Raw genomic sequence first — 16,822 nt, 5'->3', positions numbered from 1 at the left:
GCACGGAAGAAAACTGCTAGCTGCTGGCTTTTTTAAAAAACACTGAGCTTCCTTTGGAAACAATTGAAAACATGTGCCGGCCGCTGGCGTAAAAGCTTTGGTGTACACCCCCTTAGTTAAATTAAACATCTTTTGTAAAAGATGTTATTGGTGTGTATCTTGAGACAAATCAATGGCATAGTATTATTTTTTCCTAATATGCAAATCAATTGGTTACAAACATTTCTCAAAATATCTTCCTTTGTGTTTATCAGAACAAAGACATTTTTGCGGGTTTGTAACAACATGAGGTTGAGTAAATAATGACAGAATTTTCATTTTTGGGTGCACTATCCCTTTAAGATCTGTTAGTGCAAGTTATTTTCAATTGAGACAGCTCAAACATGTGTCTTAGTCTAGGACTAACTTTAAGCCTCGTCTGTAAAACTGGGGGTTAATCATATAAAAGTATAATTTATAAAAAAAGACAGCTTGTTATAATATAAAATGTTACTCACAAAATCTACTGCCTTGGCAATGATTATTGTATTTGCAGTAAGTTAATAAACAATCCCTCAGCGCTCCGAGATCTTCACTGTTTGCTGTACTTTCCATCATGGGGTTACAATCCATCTTCTCTCCAAACCTAACAGAAGAATTCATCGTGGATCATTATGAGCACACAAAAGCCCTGACGGTTCAATACTGCTGTTTACATTCAGGTGATAAAAGTGAAAAAAGGTCGTAGGCTTGATCCAAGGGAACACACATAATGATAAAATGTATACTTTGTAATGCACTATAAGGTGCTTTGGATAAAAGCTTTTGCCAAAACAATGTAAATGTATGTTTTATAACACACACTGCTTCATAATAATGTCAACACACCGTACAGCACAGCATCATGTGCCGTCCCGACCATATTTTTTAAAAAATATTTTTTTCTTTATTACTATTTTGACAATACACTTAATGTATACAAATAGAATGCTAATGATAATAACACTAAATAAACAAAAAAAAAACATTTCTCCATCTTTACATCCACCTCACCTTGAATGCAGCCCTGTGAATTATTGAATGCCTCCGTGCCAAGCGATCAATATTCCTGGAATAGCCTCCTCCGATAACTGTGGCTACAGGAATGCCCTTTTTAATGACTGTCTGAAGTACGTAAAGATCCCTCTGGTAAAGTCCTATAAGTGTGCATAGATTTAATTGAATATACCTATACTCTGATTATGATCACACACACAGTATACTGGTGATGGGAATGATATGTGGTTTACCTTCATCTGTGAGGCGAAGTCTTCCAAGTTCATCCTCCCAGTGTGGATCCACTCCGGCATCATACAGCACCAGATCTGGGTGAAACATGTCCATTAACCAAGGGAGGTGTTCTTGTACTGTACAGTGATTTTGATAGATGGTCAGGGTATAATCCTTTAAAGGGATAGTTGAAAAATGACAATTCTGTCATCATTTACACACCCTCAAGTTATTCCAAGCTTGTATAAATTACTTCGTTCTAATAACACAAAGGAAGATATTTGAGAATGACTATAACAATGCAGATCAGAAGCACCTTTGACTTCCATAGTAGTACAAAATATAATACTATGGATGTGAATGGTGCCTCTGATCTGTATAGTTACAAACATTCTTTAATTTGTGTTTAGCAAACAAAGTAATTTATACAGGATTGTAACAACCTGAGGGTGAGTAAATAAAGACAGAATTTTAATTTATGGGATAATTTACTCACCACCATGTCATCCAAAATGTTCAGTCGAGAAGAAATTATGTTTTTTGAGGAAAACATTGCAGGATTTTTCTCATTTTAATGGACCCCAACACGTAACAGTTTTAATGCAGTTAAAATTGCAGTTTCAAAGGACCCTAAACGATCTCCAACGAGGCATAAGGGTCTTATCTAGCGAAACGATGGTCATTTTTGGCAAGAAAAATAAGAAATATGCACTTTTGGACCACGGCTTCTCGTCTTCCTCCGGTCGTGTGGCGCGCCCGCGCGACCACGTAATACGTCATCACGTGAAGAGGTCACAGATGACGTATGCGAAACTACGCCCCACTGTTTACAAGTGGGGAGAAAGAGGACCGTTCCGACGTTGTTGTATGTGGAATGATACTAATTAATGTCTTTGTGTCAGTTTATTGTTTACAATGGTCCGCAAATGTGCGTTTCATATGTAACACCTGACCTTTCAACGTCATTACGCAATTATGTGAGGTCGCGCTGGCTCGTCACACAGCCGGAGGAAGAAGAGAAGTTGTGGATTAAAAGTGCATTTTTATTTTTCTTGTCAAAAATGACACTCGTTACACTAGATAAGACCCTTATGCCTATTTTGAGATCGTTTAGAGTCCTTTGAAACTGCAATTTGAAACTGCATTAAAACTGTTACGTGTTGGGGTCCATTAAAGTCCATTAAAATGAGCTAAATCCTAATGTTTTCCTCAAAAAACATAATTTCTTCTGGACTAAACAAAGAAAGACATCAACAGTTTGGATGACATGGTGGTGAGTAAATTATCTGGATTTTTTTCCTTCGATACCATCTTCCACATTGATATCCAGGTCACTCTGCTGCTTTTTGAATGGAAAGTTTTTCCCACAATGCACTGAGAAGGTGAAAACATCTGGCTTCTCCTTGAAAATCAATGCTGTGCCGTCACCCTAGTGGAAAGAGGCAGGTAAACATTCTCTATTATTCAGCATCTCAACAACACAACAGAGAAAGCAACCTGTTTTAAACTAAAAAATACTTGACTAGATCCTTTAAATTATGCTACAAATTTTAAATGTATTGGTTCATCTTGCATGCAATGGACTGGGGTTTAAATGCTGTTGTAATATGAACAGATAAAGGCCTGGTTTCAAATCAATGGTGTATTTTAAGATCTGTCAGTGCAAGTAATTTTCATTTGAAACAGCTCAAACATGTGTCTTAGTCTAGGACTAGCCTTAAGCCTTGTCTTTGAAACCAGGCGACAGAGCATCTTTGCCATTTGGATAACTCAAAAAGAGTTTGAGGCAATATTAGGATGACCGTATGAGTTTTCATTTTAAACGTTTTTTTTTTTTTTGTAGTCGCATGCGGTGTAGGTGATTTTTGCACAGTAAGAATCGTTCCTGGATCATTTGTTGTTCCTGGAAAACCTAGTCTTCACTTAAACCCTACCTATAATTAACCCCAAAGCAATCAAAAAAATATATAGAGGTTGAAAGGAATGACATAAAAGTACCAAAGCCATTGACCCTGTACCTAATCCATCTCACTGCTTGATAGAAAGGATGCAAAAATGTTGATCCAGGAACATCATACTTTGTGAAACCATGTTCACACTGGATACACATACCCACTTAATTCATTTATTACCACATTTCAAAATCAGTACAGTAAAAAAGTTTTTAGTAGTAAAAATGATAGCCCTGTACCTGATGTACATCCATATCCACAATGAGAATCTTCCTGGTGTTGGACTCCTTCTTCATGTGTTTGGCGGCCACAGCTAGGTCATTAAGCAGACAGAAACCTGAGCCGTAGCCGGGAAAAGCGTGATGAGTTCCTCCGGCTGTACTACATGCTAGTCCTCTCTGCAGGGCTATATCACCTGCCAGCACAGTACCACCTGGACCACATGAAAGAGTATAACAATGTTGTGTTTTGCAAATATTTTGCAAACATCCCATAGCTGTGCATGCTGTTGGTAATGGGCTTTTGTCCAATACCAGAATAGATTAAACCACTTAACAGGTACTGTATATGCGCTACCCCCTATTATTTGTAGCCTATTGTAATGCAAATGAAAATTCACAAGTGGAATAAATTCACAAGTGTGCATTAGCATGTAATCAGATATGATAATAAAGTATATTTCCATATTTGACGTGCTGTCCAAGGAGCGGGCTCAGAGTTAGGAAGTTTCGCCCGAACCCAGAATCCTTCCCCTCTTTAACTGGATAGATACTGTACCAGCTGAGAGTAAGGCGGGGCAGAGATGAGGGAGTTCTTTGTGCTATTTGATTACGAAATTACGAAAAAATTATCACAATGGAATGACATTTTTTGCTGGTTTATTAAAAAATCTCCATACAGAATGCTATTCATTAATGTTTTATGGTAATGATAATAAGATTTTTTGTATACGAATATTCGTATGTCTGAATTTGAGGTTGGGGTGTTTACTTAGCATGTATTTAAGTCAAAATTTCTTCACGGTCCTGAAAACACACTATTAATTAAAGGAACAGTATGTAGGATTGTGGCCAAAACTGGTACTGCAATCACAAAACTTGTGGCTAAAACTGGTACTGCAATCACACAACTGGTGGCCAATACACAACATGACAACATAAACATCAGTTGAGGGCTGCAACTCCACTTTTTAAATGTCAATATCCTGGCCGGACCACTGTTGTGAGTAATATTTGAAAGTATTTGAAATGAACATGATTTCTTAATGTCTAATGACATATCAGGGCCATTTTATGATTAATTGATATAAATTTCTTACATACTGTTCCTTTAACTATAAAGTAGATAAAATCTAATGGGGACATATCATGAAAATTTGAAATTTTTTCATGTTTAAGTGCTATAATTGGGTCCCCAGTGCTTCTATCAACCTAGAAAATGTGAAAAAGATCAACCTAATAACTTCTCTGCAAGTATGTGAAAAAATAGGTCATTGAAATTTGGCTCCCCTTGTGATGTCAGAAGGGGATAATACCGCCCCTTAATCTGCACTATCCAACAATGACACAGCCATTTACTGCAGAGATCAGCTCATTTGCATTTTAAAGGACACACCCAAATTTGCACATTTTTGCTTACACCTATAATAAATTATCTCTATGTTTTTTTGAGCTAAAACTTCACATACCTTAGATTTATTTTACATCTTTAAAAAGTCTTGTGAAATGTCCCCTTTAATACAAGTGTCAGATTCTCTGAAGCCCAACCTGCTTATCTGTTATGACTTGATCCCCAAGCAGACACTTCAGGACTCCGGAGAACTTTCCCATAGGGAATCTGTGATCTTCTGTAGGACCACATATGTACTTATTAACATGATCAACTATCGGAAGGGCTTTCGATTCAAGGCAAGTCTGCAAAAAGTGAGAAGAGTTCACACGACTGTAAGTAAAATGTCCTGTCTGAACTAGTTTTACCCTCTTGGGGCTTTAATGTGCTAATATTCAGGAATTATTACATGTTCAGCGTTGAAAAGCCTCCTCTGTGTCTTATGCAGAATATTTCCTCAAATTTGCCAGATGATAATTGAAAAATTTTAACATTTTACAGTACAACAAATAGCTTGCTTACGCGCGTGCAGTCATGAAAACATGACATTTGCCCTAAAAAAATTGCAGCTAGCATATATAGCTCGTGAATAACATGATTTAAAACACACTTTTGTATCTTATTAAAGATTATTCAGAATAAATGCAAGAATACAACCAATTTTCACAACCAGCAGCCCTGAATTTTGCACTACTGTTACTGTATAAGCTCGTGAGTCTGCAGCAGGGTTTGTTTGGGGTTTTGACCTGTTTTAATCGAAGTGTGCTACTGCCACCGTCTGTTGAGGAGTGTGTGCTGATCACACAAAGACATCAGTGCAAACTCACTGCATACTCACTCTCAATGTACACCTTATCACATGTTTTCCCTTTACATGTTTGTTCTTTTGCAATAAAAGTACGATTTGTATGACTAGAATAAATTAAAATAACTATAACTTAAGTATAAAGTATTTTTGTATTGCTTTATTTTCCTTATAACTTTTAGGTGTACTGATTTTGTACTTTTAACATGTACAATTTAAGACATACCGGTGCAATATACATACGAGTTCTCCACGAATTCTAATGTAAATATACATATATAAATTTACGTTTTTATCATACGTTTTATTTATTACGTTTTACGGTTTATAATATTTACGTTTTATGCGATACGCCAGTTAAACTGATGTGATATTGGTTATAGCCGCCAAATTATGATAAAAATGTTGATAATTAGTCGTGTGTTAGCTGGGATCGTTGATAATAATGAATAATATTTTTACTAGGAAAACGTACAAAATCACAATAATTACAATCTAATTATATAACAATGTTTAAATTGTTGATAATCATATATCATTTTAGTTGTAATACCGTTTGAGCATTTTATGCTGATTTTATGGCCATGGCACAAGAAATGACGTTGTAACATGGCAAAACACACTGCGCATGCGCAGTCAATAATAGCGCGCAACTTGATAATCCTGACAGGTAGGTAATGTTAACAACACCTGTTGGATTTACATCTTGGAAATATCATATGTTTATGATTGAATATGGATTAGTAAAATTGTGTACAGATTTTATACCGATGCATTTCATTAAAGTTAACCTTAGCTTTACATTTAACCTGACAAACCACATCTTTTAAACATAAAATCATTCTGTTGTTTATATTATTAATAATATATGAATATATCTAATCATCGTAATTTCTCAAAAAGAGCTTTTCCATTTTGGTAAAAACTATTTTCTTTTGTGTCTATGAGCTATTTCATGTGCTTTCAACTTGCTGGTGAATCATTAAAACGACATAGGATTTACTGTAAGCCAAACAGATGACAGCGGGTTTTTTTAGTTTGCAGGGTTAAGCACTGCATCCACTGGTGTAATTTATCAAAGGGACCATTACTTTCAAGTCAGCTCATTGTTAGTTAATACCTCAGGTTTACCATTAGCTTTGGTTCATTGATTTCTATTTGTCAAATCCTCTATTTTATCAAGAAGATAAACCGATACTCCTGAGTCCTGAATGCATCCTTAGGGATCTCATTCCCATGTGTGTATGTGTGCTTTTAAATTGATAAAAAATACCAGTATTGAATCGCTATCGGTCGATACTCAGAATTCAGATATCGAATTCGGATCAGTAAAGAAAAAAGTGGTATCGGTGTACCCCTAGTTTTTAACCAAACATCTTGTTAAGTTTCATTTTGCATATCAAACCTGGCTTTTTCCATAAACAAATCCATAGAAGCTGGCATGACGTTAACAAAAGGGGAAAAAGCTGCATACCGTTCATCTGAGGAAGAGAATATTCGAATTTTGGATAGTCAACCACTTGTTCAGAGCATCTCTAACCTTGTGTGTTTTAGAGGCCTGGTATTAAGATGCATTTTGGTCAATCATATCACAAGTGCACGACGCTAAAGACAGGTGTAAACGGGGCTTGAAACGTTTTGAGCTCGTCCACTTTCGACCAGATTCAGAGGTAGTCGAAAACGCATTGGAATCGGATTGATTTTGTGGTGTAAACGCGCACGTGGTCAAATGTGTTTTTAGCCGTCCCAAAAGACTACCTACTCTCTGCCTATCGATCTAATGTGATGTACCGAGCACAATATTTTGACATCGTACATGACTTCTAGCTGAACCCACAGTGTTAAAGGTGCAGTGTGTAAATTTTAGCGGCATCTAGTGGTGAGGTTGCGAATTGCAATCAAAAGTTCAGTCCACTGCTCACCTCTTGCGTTTGAAACGCATAGAGAAGCTACGGTAACCACCCCCGGACAAACATGTCATCGCCAGAGACAACTTAGTAAAAAAGTTTGTCCGTTAAGAGCTTCTGTAAAAACATGGCGGCACAAAAGGGGGACCTCGGTGTATGTAGATAAAAACGTCTCATTCTAAGGTAATAAACACATAACGGTTCATTATGAAAAGTCCTGATAATATAGTTTTGTATATTATTTTGCATTTCTGTCAAGAGATCCTTCTAAAAATTACACACTGCACCTTTAAGTGTCATCTTTAGGCTTTTATTGATCAAACTCAAGCAGCTTCTTTCAGTTTGTTTCATTTTGCCAGCGTTTGAAAGTTGCTTGAGCTTATTTCATCAGTTGCTCTGAAATATCAGAGAAAGGTTGCTTATGTACATGTACAAAATGTAATGCAGCATGTTTAGTTACATTGCCTACCAACAACACAAGCAGAGGACTCTGACATAATATTAGTTCGCATTAGAGCCCCACCGATAAAGGATTTTGAAGGCCGATACAGATACAAATGTTTGTTGGTTTTAAAAGCTGATATTCCGACATATCGGTCAATATTTTTTTTTTCATTTCAGAAATTTGTAGTAATTTATGAGTTTTAACTAAAATAATAAAATAAAATAACTTGTGACCAACTCACCATGAACTCACTTAACCGTTGTTCTCTCTGCCCGACTTTGGCTGGATCAGTAGGTTGCAGGATGTGTGACGCGTTATACACGAGTGTTGCCAACAGGGAGATTGTAGAGTGCCCTCTGGTGGACAAACTATACAACGGCAACACTCATGACATGGTTGAAGGGTGTTTCGTTTCCGTTTTTTTTTTAATATATTCATTTATCGGCCGTTCTAAATGCCGATACCGATAGTTTGGAAAATGCATAATATCGGCATGCCGATATATCGGTCGGGCTCTAGTTCGCATAACCCGTCATTTTTCCTGCTCGTGTTTAAACGAAAACAGAGGGACTCGCCCACAGACCACCCCCTCAGTAATCAGGACAGAAGCGGTCGAAAGTGGACAAAGAGACGGATTAAAACACCAGGTCTCTCATCCACTTGTCATCAGGTGACCAGGTATAAACAGACCCAGTCAGATATGACACTCCCAGGGACATGTCTCGAATACATACAGAAGACACATAATGCCTTTATAATACCCATAATATCTGAAATATTTGTATTTACAACCATGAATGCGCATCATTTTCAGATTAAAGACAATCTTCGATGTTATCTCGGCATTTATTTCTGCTTCCTTTCGGGAGTGGGGGCTTACTGTTTACAGAAGATGCCCAAGTTGTTTCTGTGCCTTGCCTGAGGCTGTTGATTTAAATCCGAGCTCCATTCTTCAGATACCTCTGGTATTATATCATACAGCCCGTCTGTGTTGTGCATCTGTTGGAGCAGGCTGGTGAAAGCTCTATACACTTACATAAAAGCTCCCTCAAGTGCATAGCCCTTCAGCAGCGACACATGAAAGCAGCTGTTTGTCTGGAGAAAACCAGGTTCATTAAAGAAATGCATTATGTCGATATGTTGATTTAAGTTTATTTGTATGATTCCTGTACTCCGGTACTATTTAAAAAAAAATTATATTATGAAAAAAGTAAACATTTGCAGGCACGGCAGAATGTAATAATTTGCCTTAGCCAGTGAAAAAAACTGTATCTGTGGCTGCATATCTGTATTTAGTGGTGGATGAAATGGTGAGCAGTGACTATGATGGTTACTGCGGCTCAGGTATTACGTAACAGCTTTCAGTTCGGCAAACGTATGAATGAATTGTGAAAGCTTCGTGTTTATAAAGATCTGACCTGGTAACCCAAACGTTGTAGGTTTAAAGGAAGTGTGATGCATGAGCTGGTGAGTTACGACGGTCACCTTTCAGCATCGCACCCTTGGGGAAAATGCTTAAGCTGTGGCGTCATCTTTTCCTGTTCTTTTCCTGCTGGTGGAAGAAGGTGTCCGCAAAATGACAAATTACCTTTGAAGTACATTAGGTCCTTAAGTCAAAGTCTCCATAGATGTGTTGTGGATGGGCTGTCACATTTCAATCCCTCCAGCACATCTAAGTTGGTATGTATTAGCTACATGTTAAAACGTTGCCCTGTTTGCTCAAAGCGTGCTCTGGAATGACCGCCCACTGCACGTATCATGGATGTACTTTGTTTTTGAAATCTTTTATGTTTTGACACGTGACCAAGATTTAAAGGAATAGTCTACTCATTTTCAATATTAAAATATGTTATTACCTTAACTAAGAAGAGTTGATACATCCCTCTGTCATCTGTGTGCGCGCACGCAAGCGCTGGAGCGCGCCGCCACACCTCGATAGCATTTAGCTTAGCCCCATTCATTCAACGGCACCACCCAGAGACAAAGCCAGAAGCGACCAAACACATCAACGTTTTTCTATTTAAGACGAGTAGTTATACGAAAAAGTTTGGTGGCACAAAACAAAACGTAGCGCCTTTCCAAGCGGATCCAAAAGAGGAACTATATTTTATGGCGTAATAGCACTTTTGGGAGTGCTTTGACTCGCCTGAAAAATCCGCTCCCCATCTCCCTCTCATAATGGGAGAGGGAGAGTGTTGCTGCGCCGAGTCGAAGTGCTCCCAAAAGTGCTATTACCCAATACAATATAGTTCCTCTTTTAAATCCGCTTAGAAAAGCGCTACGTTTTATTTTGTACCACCAAACTTTTTGGTATAACTACTCGTCTTAAATAGGAAAAACGTTGATGTGTTTGGTCACTTCAAACTTTATCTCTGAGTGGTACCATTGAATGAATGAGGCTAAGCTTAATGCTATCGAAGTGTAGCAGCGCGCTCCAGCGCTTATGTGCACGCACTAAGATGATAGAGGGATGTATCAACTATTCTTAGTTAAGGTAATAACATATTTTAATATTGAAAATGAGTAGACTATTCCTTTAACTGTCTGCTGTTGAGTATTCAAACAGCTTTAAAATAAAAAATTTAACTAAATTAACACTAAACACTAAATTTAATAACACACGTTTTACTTTTAAAAATGAGTCTATCTCAGGTAACTAGTTTATTTATTAACATGGGTTCTTAATAGAAAAGAAAATGAGAAAAGTGACTTTTGATCTTCATATGACCTTCAGAAGATCCATATGATGTCACTTCCTCTTGAAAATGTGACTTGTGGGATATTCCTAAATTATTAGAGGGGGGAACATGTTGGGTAACAGGACTGAGTGAAATCCTGGGGACATGACTAAAATGCAACCTGGTCTCATGGCTAAAATGTGCATTCTATCTAAAATATTATGACTTTTTCAATGGTAAAATATATTTAAAGCAAAGATGGGATATACCCATACAAAAATGCAAAAAATAAAGATATCTAAAGAATTGTTTGCTTTATATTTACAGGTAAAATATAAAGATAGAGAGCAGGGACAGATAAAAAATGCTATTTTTAGTGTTCGGTGTTACAATGGCCAAGAACACGCCCATTTTTAACCCCTGCAGTGCGCGAGCTATTGATGATTGTGAACTTTTTATAAAGCTGAATTTGTAAACCCAGTTACAGCTACTTTTTTTTACATAAAATCACCCTACATAATGTAAAATATTCTGTAAAAATATATTCTTGATATCTTTATATGCTTGAAATTAATGATTGTAATTAAACTTCGATGCTCCTTATTAAAGTACTTTAAGTCTCTTTTAAAAACAGTTAAATGCTATTTTGTCTGTTTGTAACAGCAACTTAAAAAGCAGAATAAAAAAACACAGGTGGTAGTCCTGCATCTTCATGTAATGTGCTAACAGGAGTGATGTCTCTAAACTGACTGATTGTACAGATCATCTCTGGAGCAGATGCTCTTTCTATAATATAGTTTTTTATATAGTTAAATCCACAGCCAATGCAACAATTTAATTGCTGATAAATAAAATTTGAATTGTAGATCCTCTCTTTTGTGCAGTTGTAGATAATACACCAACATTTTTAGCATAAATTAAGTATGATGTGCTGTAAGGGAATGTAAATGTTATTCTACATCAAAAGATTATAAAGTGCAGCTGTTTTAGAGCAATGCACACGAGTCACAGTAAAGAAATCCTCTCAGACGACAGTCCTTTAGAGAAACTATATGCAAGTGGTTAAATAAGTTTACTTTAATTGCATTATTCTTATATAACTGATTTCTACAACAATATCAGCAGTAGTCCACATTAACTGAAACTCCTGCATCTGCTGAGTCTGCACAGAAACGTGTAGTAAAGAAGATAAAGATATGTGAAAATATGTGCAAAAAACCCCATATTTGATTATTGGCATTTTTGTCACAGGAGAGGGACAGGGAGACATCTTTGTAGACAGAGTTTTAAAGATAGAATAGATACAAATTACTAAACGAAAACCCTTTCATGCATGACATCGTAAGCCTTCTTGACAATCTAAAGACAAAACTTAAATCGTAGATAAGTTTATTCAAAGAAAACTTATTTCACACCAAATATTCCTTAATGTACATAACATCTATAAGGCTACTGCTGTGTATGATTGATTGCTGTTTTTATTAAGGAAAATGTCAACAAATTTAAAATGAATGTGACCAGCATGTTTGTCTTGTCATTCGATTAAGAATAATAATCAAATCTGTTAAACAAAAACAAGTCGCACAAGTGCAGAAAAAATATATATTTGTAATATTATATATTTTTTGAATAACATCGCTAAAAGATTTAATCTATACTTTTTTATTACGTGTTGAATTTGAAAAGCTCTTCATCATGCATCTTACGCAGATTGCGCTCGTATAATGGAGAATACACAACTGCGTCAGACTTTCCGTATCATATCCGCTTAAAAAGGTATAACTAATCTTATTTACATGAAATAAGCCTGCTCCCGAGCAGGTTTGAGCTTACGGACCTGTTGCTATGACCGCAAGTCTAGGATGAGCTTCGAAGAACCAAACGATCCAAGATCATGCCAAATCGTCAGCAATCAAATCCAACTAACTGAGTTAGCGACGTACGAAGAACGGGCCACAGTTGTGTGATTGCAGTACCAGTTTTAGCCACAAGTTTTGTGATTGCAATACCAGTTTTGGCCACAATCCTACATACTGTTCTTTTAAGTCAGCATAAAAACCTTTTCTGCGAATTAAGGGATTTTTATTCAAAATTTGGCATTTCCATCAGTCGTTACTTATGCGATACTTCAAAATGTGCATAAAATCAGGGTGATGGAAACCCAGCGTATACAGAAGCACGAGGTATAGTTATGAGATACAGTGTGTTTATCTTTACTTGTGTGACCCATCTGTCTTTAGATCTTAATATTTTCATATATATCTAAATGGTTCTTAATGCATAATATATACATTACTGTGCACAAGAGGGCTCTTGCTGTAGGTTTTTGCTTTCATTGCACTTGTATTTCATTTCAGGCTGTAATAGGGTAAATGGTTGAGTCTGACCTTCCTCTCTTAGTATTCTGTAGAGTTCTGAGAGATATCAACATTACATCCTTGCTCCCAAAACACAGTGGAAAAAAAACATAAAGTACTCTCACATTTGACCATCATTTCTCTTTAGCCGCTGCAGGGACTATAAGATTAATGTCTGTCCCCTCAGCATTCACTTGATGTGCTTCGACCGTGTGCCCGAGGTCCTGCGTGTACTCCCTTATACTGTATATATATAGGGTGGTCCTATAGTTCTGACATAACAATTCAAACAGAATTTATAACAGATTTATAACTAAACCAAACTATAATTTAAATGAGCGAAGGTACTGTATATCATATTATTATAGTGACTATAATACATTTAAGGGAAGAAGTGTTTCAGTGCATATTTTGATGTTTAGAATCGACATTCGTAAACTGATAATGAACACGTGGTATGTGCCAAATCTGAGCATGTTGCAGTAAATATATTTGGAATTTAACACTTTGAGACAAAACATGAATATATTTGAATTTCAATTAAATTTTGATTTTTATTGTTCATGTTAACACACAGCACTTAGTACAGTTTTATAATTAATTGTAACTTGTGCGTATGCATGCTATAACCGGTGGGAATGTACAGTGTGCCAAATTGTGTTTCTGTGATTCACTAAGGCAGACTGTTAGTTAATAAGTGTGAGGGGTACGGCCAAAAAAAAGGTGTGTGTGTGTTTGTCTCGTACCCGATAAAATCTGTATGTGTTGAAAGCTCACTTGTGGTCGCAGGTGCTGAAATTGCTTCTCTCATTAAAACGGAAAAATGAAAACACTCGGTGACCGCATTCACCTCCAAACACTCCAATTACATAAACACAGAAAATGCGACTATATCCTCTCGCCACATGAAGAAACCCAGCGCGATACAATCGACTTGTTTGTAACAAATTGCTTTTATCTCATTTTATTCTCAGCTAACACCTTATTTCATGAGGAGTGAATCTTGTGATACACATGAGAGAGAATGGCAGCTGTCTGGTTCAGTTGGTTTGGTCGAGCTGGGCCGGTTGTGTAGAAGTGACAATAAAACAAGCAGGTGCCGGTCGTACAACTGCTCTCCTGGCACTCATCGCCTGGCAGACCCGCCTCAGTCTCACACATGCTGAATTTCAATACATCACCCAGCAGGCTTTTCTACAGCCTCTCGGGCACAGTGAGACCAGCTGTGCGTTTGTGCTGGTTTTAGCGTGGATATAGCTTTCTGTTATTTTCAAAATCTATTACAGTTTAAATGTTATTTTTTTACCCAAACAATTTCCAGATGAAACTGAAATGACATGGTTTGTGAGAAAGTCACAGGGAAAATGTCATACCGTTCACTGTTAACCTCTTAAATGTCTAAAAACATTTCATTTTTTAGATTTTTCTAAAAAGCTTCTTTTTAGGAATGCACCAATATATCAGCTTATAATCGGTATCGGTTAATAAAAGCATTTTTTCCTCTATCGGCCGATTGTATAATAAATAGCCAATGATCAAGGCAGATTATATCCTGCCAATCAAATATAGATTGAATGGATGGTTTCAGCAGTAACAACATAAATGTCAAACCAACATATATTTTTATGTTACTTTAACCTGACAAATTAAGTTAAACAATTTTAACTTGTTTTTTGTTATGTCAACTTATTACAAGCCAAAGTTTAAAGAGCACCTATTGTCCGATTGTACATTTTTACATTTCCTTTGGTGTGTTAAGGGTCGTTCACATTATAACGATAACTATAACTATTAAAAATGTAGTTTTGAAAATTGTTTCATATTAAAGACAAAAGCGGATGTTCACACCATAACTATAAAAATAGAGATACAACGAACGATATTAGTGCTGCCTCACGATTAGTCGCGACTAATCGTTTGCAGAATAAAAGTTTTTGTTTACATAATATATGTGTGTGTACTGTGTATAATAATTATGTTTATATAAATACACACACATACATGTATAATTTTAAGAAACAAAATATATTTATATAATAAATATTTATATTTATATATAATATAGATTATATATAAATATAAACATGTATATACACATGCACATGTTTCTTAATTATATACACGCGTGTCTGTGTGTGTATTTATACATAATTATTTTACACCAAAAACTTTTATTCTGCAAACGATTAGTCGTGACTAATCGTGAGGCAGCACTAAACGATATTGTTGGCATCACTTTCTGAGCAATTTTTCCCCACCTGATGAACGATAAACCGCACTTCAAATAACAATGGAAAAGCTCAATGCGGAGGTCTATAACATAAAATAACCTCAGGTATCCAGCACTGATGCAGTTTCTGTACTACGTAATGCTTTTTTCCTACCACACTGACTACGGCAAAATTTATTAACTTTTTAGATTACACAAACTAGATTCACTGTTTAGACTTATACAAAACGCAGAATGTTGAGGACATCTGCTGGTTAACGTTACCCGCTGTGTAAACGCAACAAGAACAGCATATTTACATATTCAGTGAAATGTAAACAATTGCAAAAGTTTTAATTACAAGAAATATCCAATAAAAATTAATGTCATTAAAGGCAAGTGCTTTGCGCGAGTACCCCGTGCGTGAGCAAATTAGCGTAAAGTTAAAATGTGGACGCTAATATAGTTATCGTTATAGTTAACATTATGTAAATCTCTATTCTTGGGCTACAACAAACACACGGATTGTAGGCAACAGTTTACTTCCTGGGATTGGTGAAGACCGACATTATCATAATTCCTCCCACTTGGTCTCACAGCCTGTAAGTTAACTCCTGTTAGCATTGCATTGTGAGCGAATCTTTCAAACATGGTAAGGAGCGTCACATTTCAAGCTGACGTCAGAGGTATTTAGACCAATCACAACGTACAGATTAGCTGGCCAATCAGGGGGACAGAGCTTTTCAAATCCGTGCGTTTCAGGAAGAGAGTGAAATCTGGAGCTACAAAAATGTACGCTATGTGGAAAATAATGTGTTTTTTGAACCATAAACCACGCATTGTATTATACCAAATACACAAAATAATGTTGCTTTTTAAATGAAATGGGTGCTCTTTAAAATAGTAGGTTGAATTGACTTGCAAAACCAAGTTGTTTTAACTTTAACTTGTTTTAACATGCTGCATATTTTTTTACAATGTAGACTTCCACATAGAATCAATAACAACAGAGTCCTTCTAAAGTAGATTATTTTTGATAAAAAGCTAAATGAACTAGTTCACAATCATAGCTAAAGCATATCAACCATTATACACTAAGCTATCATTACTGTGTAAAATTAATGTATACAATGTTAGCTACAGATTCTTAAATTTGTTTAACCGCGGCAATGTGCGGGCATCCTATACAGATTATACCCTGACCAGTGTTGGGGGTAACGCATTACAAGTAACGCGCATTATGTAATAATATTACTTTTCTGAAGTAACGGGTAAAATAACGCATTACTATATAAATGTGCACATTAATATTTGAGTTACTTTTTAAAAAGTAATGCGAGTTACTTTTCAGTTTAATTAATTTAATATAAAAATAAAATAATGTACTGAATTAAACTGAACATATAAACGTAGAATTACGCACTCTGTGCGCCTGAGCGGGAATAGTTTGAGTCAGAAACAGAGATGGCAGCCCAGAGCTTGACATTTTGCGATCATAAAAGACACCTGGAAGGCCTGAAAGAGATCAAGTAGCGCAAAAGTAAAATAACATAAGCTTTACTTTCCATGAAAAGTACCTAAGTAACGCAATTAGTTACTTTTTTGGGGAGTAA

The 16,822-nt window shown here is 36.2% G+C and overlaps 1 protein-coding gene across 1 annotated transcript; it reads right to left on the bottom strand.

Annotated features, from left to right (window-relative positions):
* Positions 1-149: 149 nt before the first annotated feature.
* Positions 150-9,093, bottom strand: hdac12 (histone deacetylase 12). The gene is made up of 8 exons (XM_073863359.1): positions 9,002-9,093; positions 4,967-5,141; positions 3,978-4,020; positions 3,440-3,633; positions 2,535-2,677; positions 1,269-1,387; positions 1,033-1,175; positions 150-625 (listed from the first exon to the last, which is right to left on the bottom strand). Exons 1-8 carry the CDS (start codon positions 9,091-9,093, stop codon positions 602-604), a joined length of 933 nt encoding a protein of 310 aa, XP_073719460.1. The 3' UTR covers positions 150-601.
* Positions 9,094-16,822: the final 7,729 nt, after the last annotated feature.

This window comes from Misgurnus anguillicaudatus, chromosome 24 (assembly GCF_027580225.2).
Source record: "Misgurnus anguillicaudatus chromosome 24, ASM2758022v2, whole genome shotgun sequence".
In the NCBI taxonomy this organism is placed as follows: Eukaryota; Metazoa; Chordata; class Actinopteri; order Cypriniformes; family Cobitidae; genus Misgurnus; species Misgurnus anguillicaudatus.
The sequence above is the reverse complement of the archived record's forward strand: the minus strand, read 5'-3'. Positions and strand labels throughout refer to the sequence as shown.

Coding starts and splice junctions, on each gene's coding strand:
- hdac12 (XM_073863359.1), bottom strand. CDS start 9,093: ATGCATTTCTTTAATGAACCTGGTTTTCTCCAGACAAACAGCTGCTTT. Junction 2,678..3,439: donor TGGATATGGATGTACATCAG/GTACAGGGCTAT, acceptor TCTTTCCACTAG/GGTGACGGCACAGCATTGAT. Junction 1,176..1,268: donor ACTTCGCCTCACAGATGAAG/GTAAACCACATA, acceptor GCACACTTATAG/GACTTTACCAGAGGGATCTT.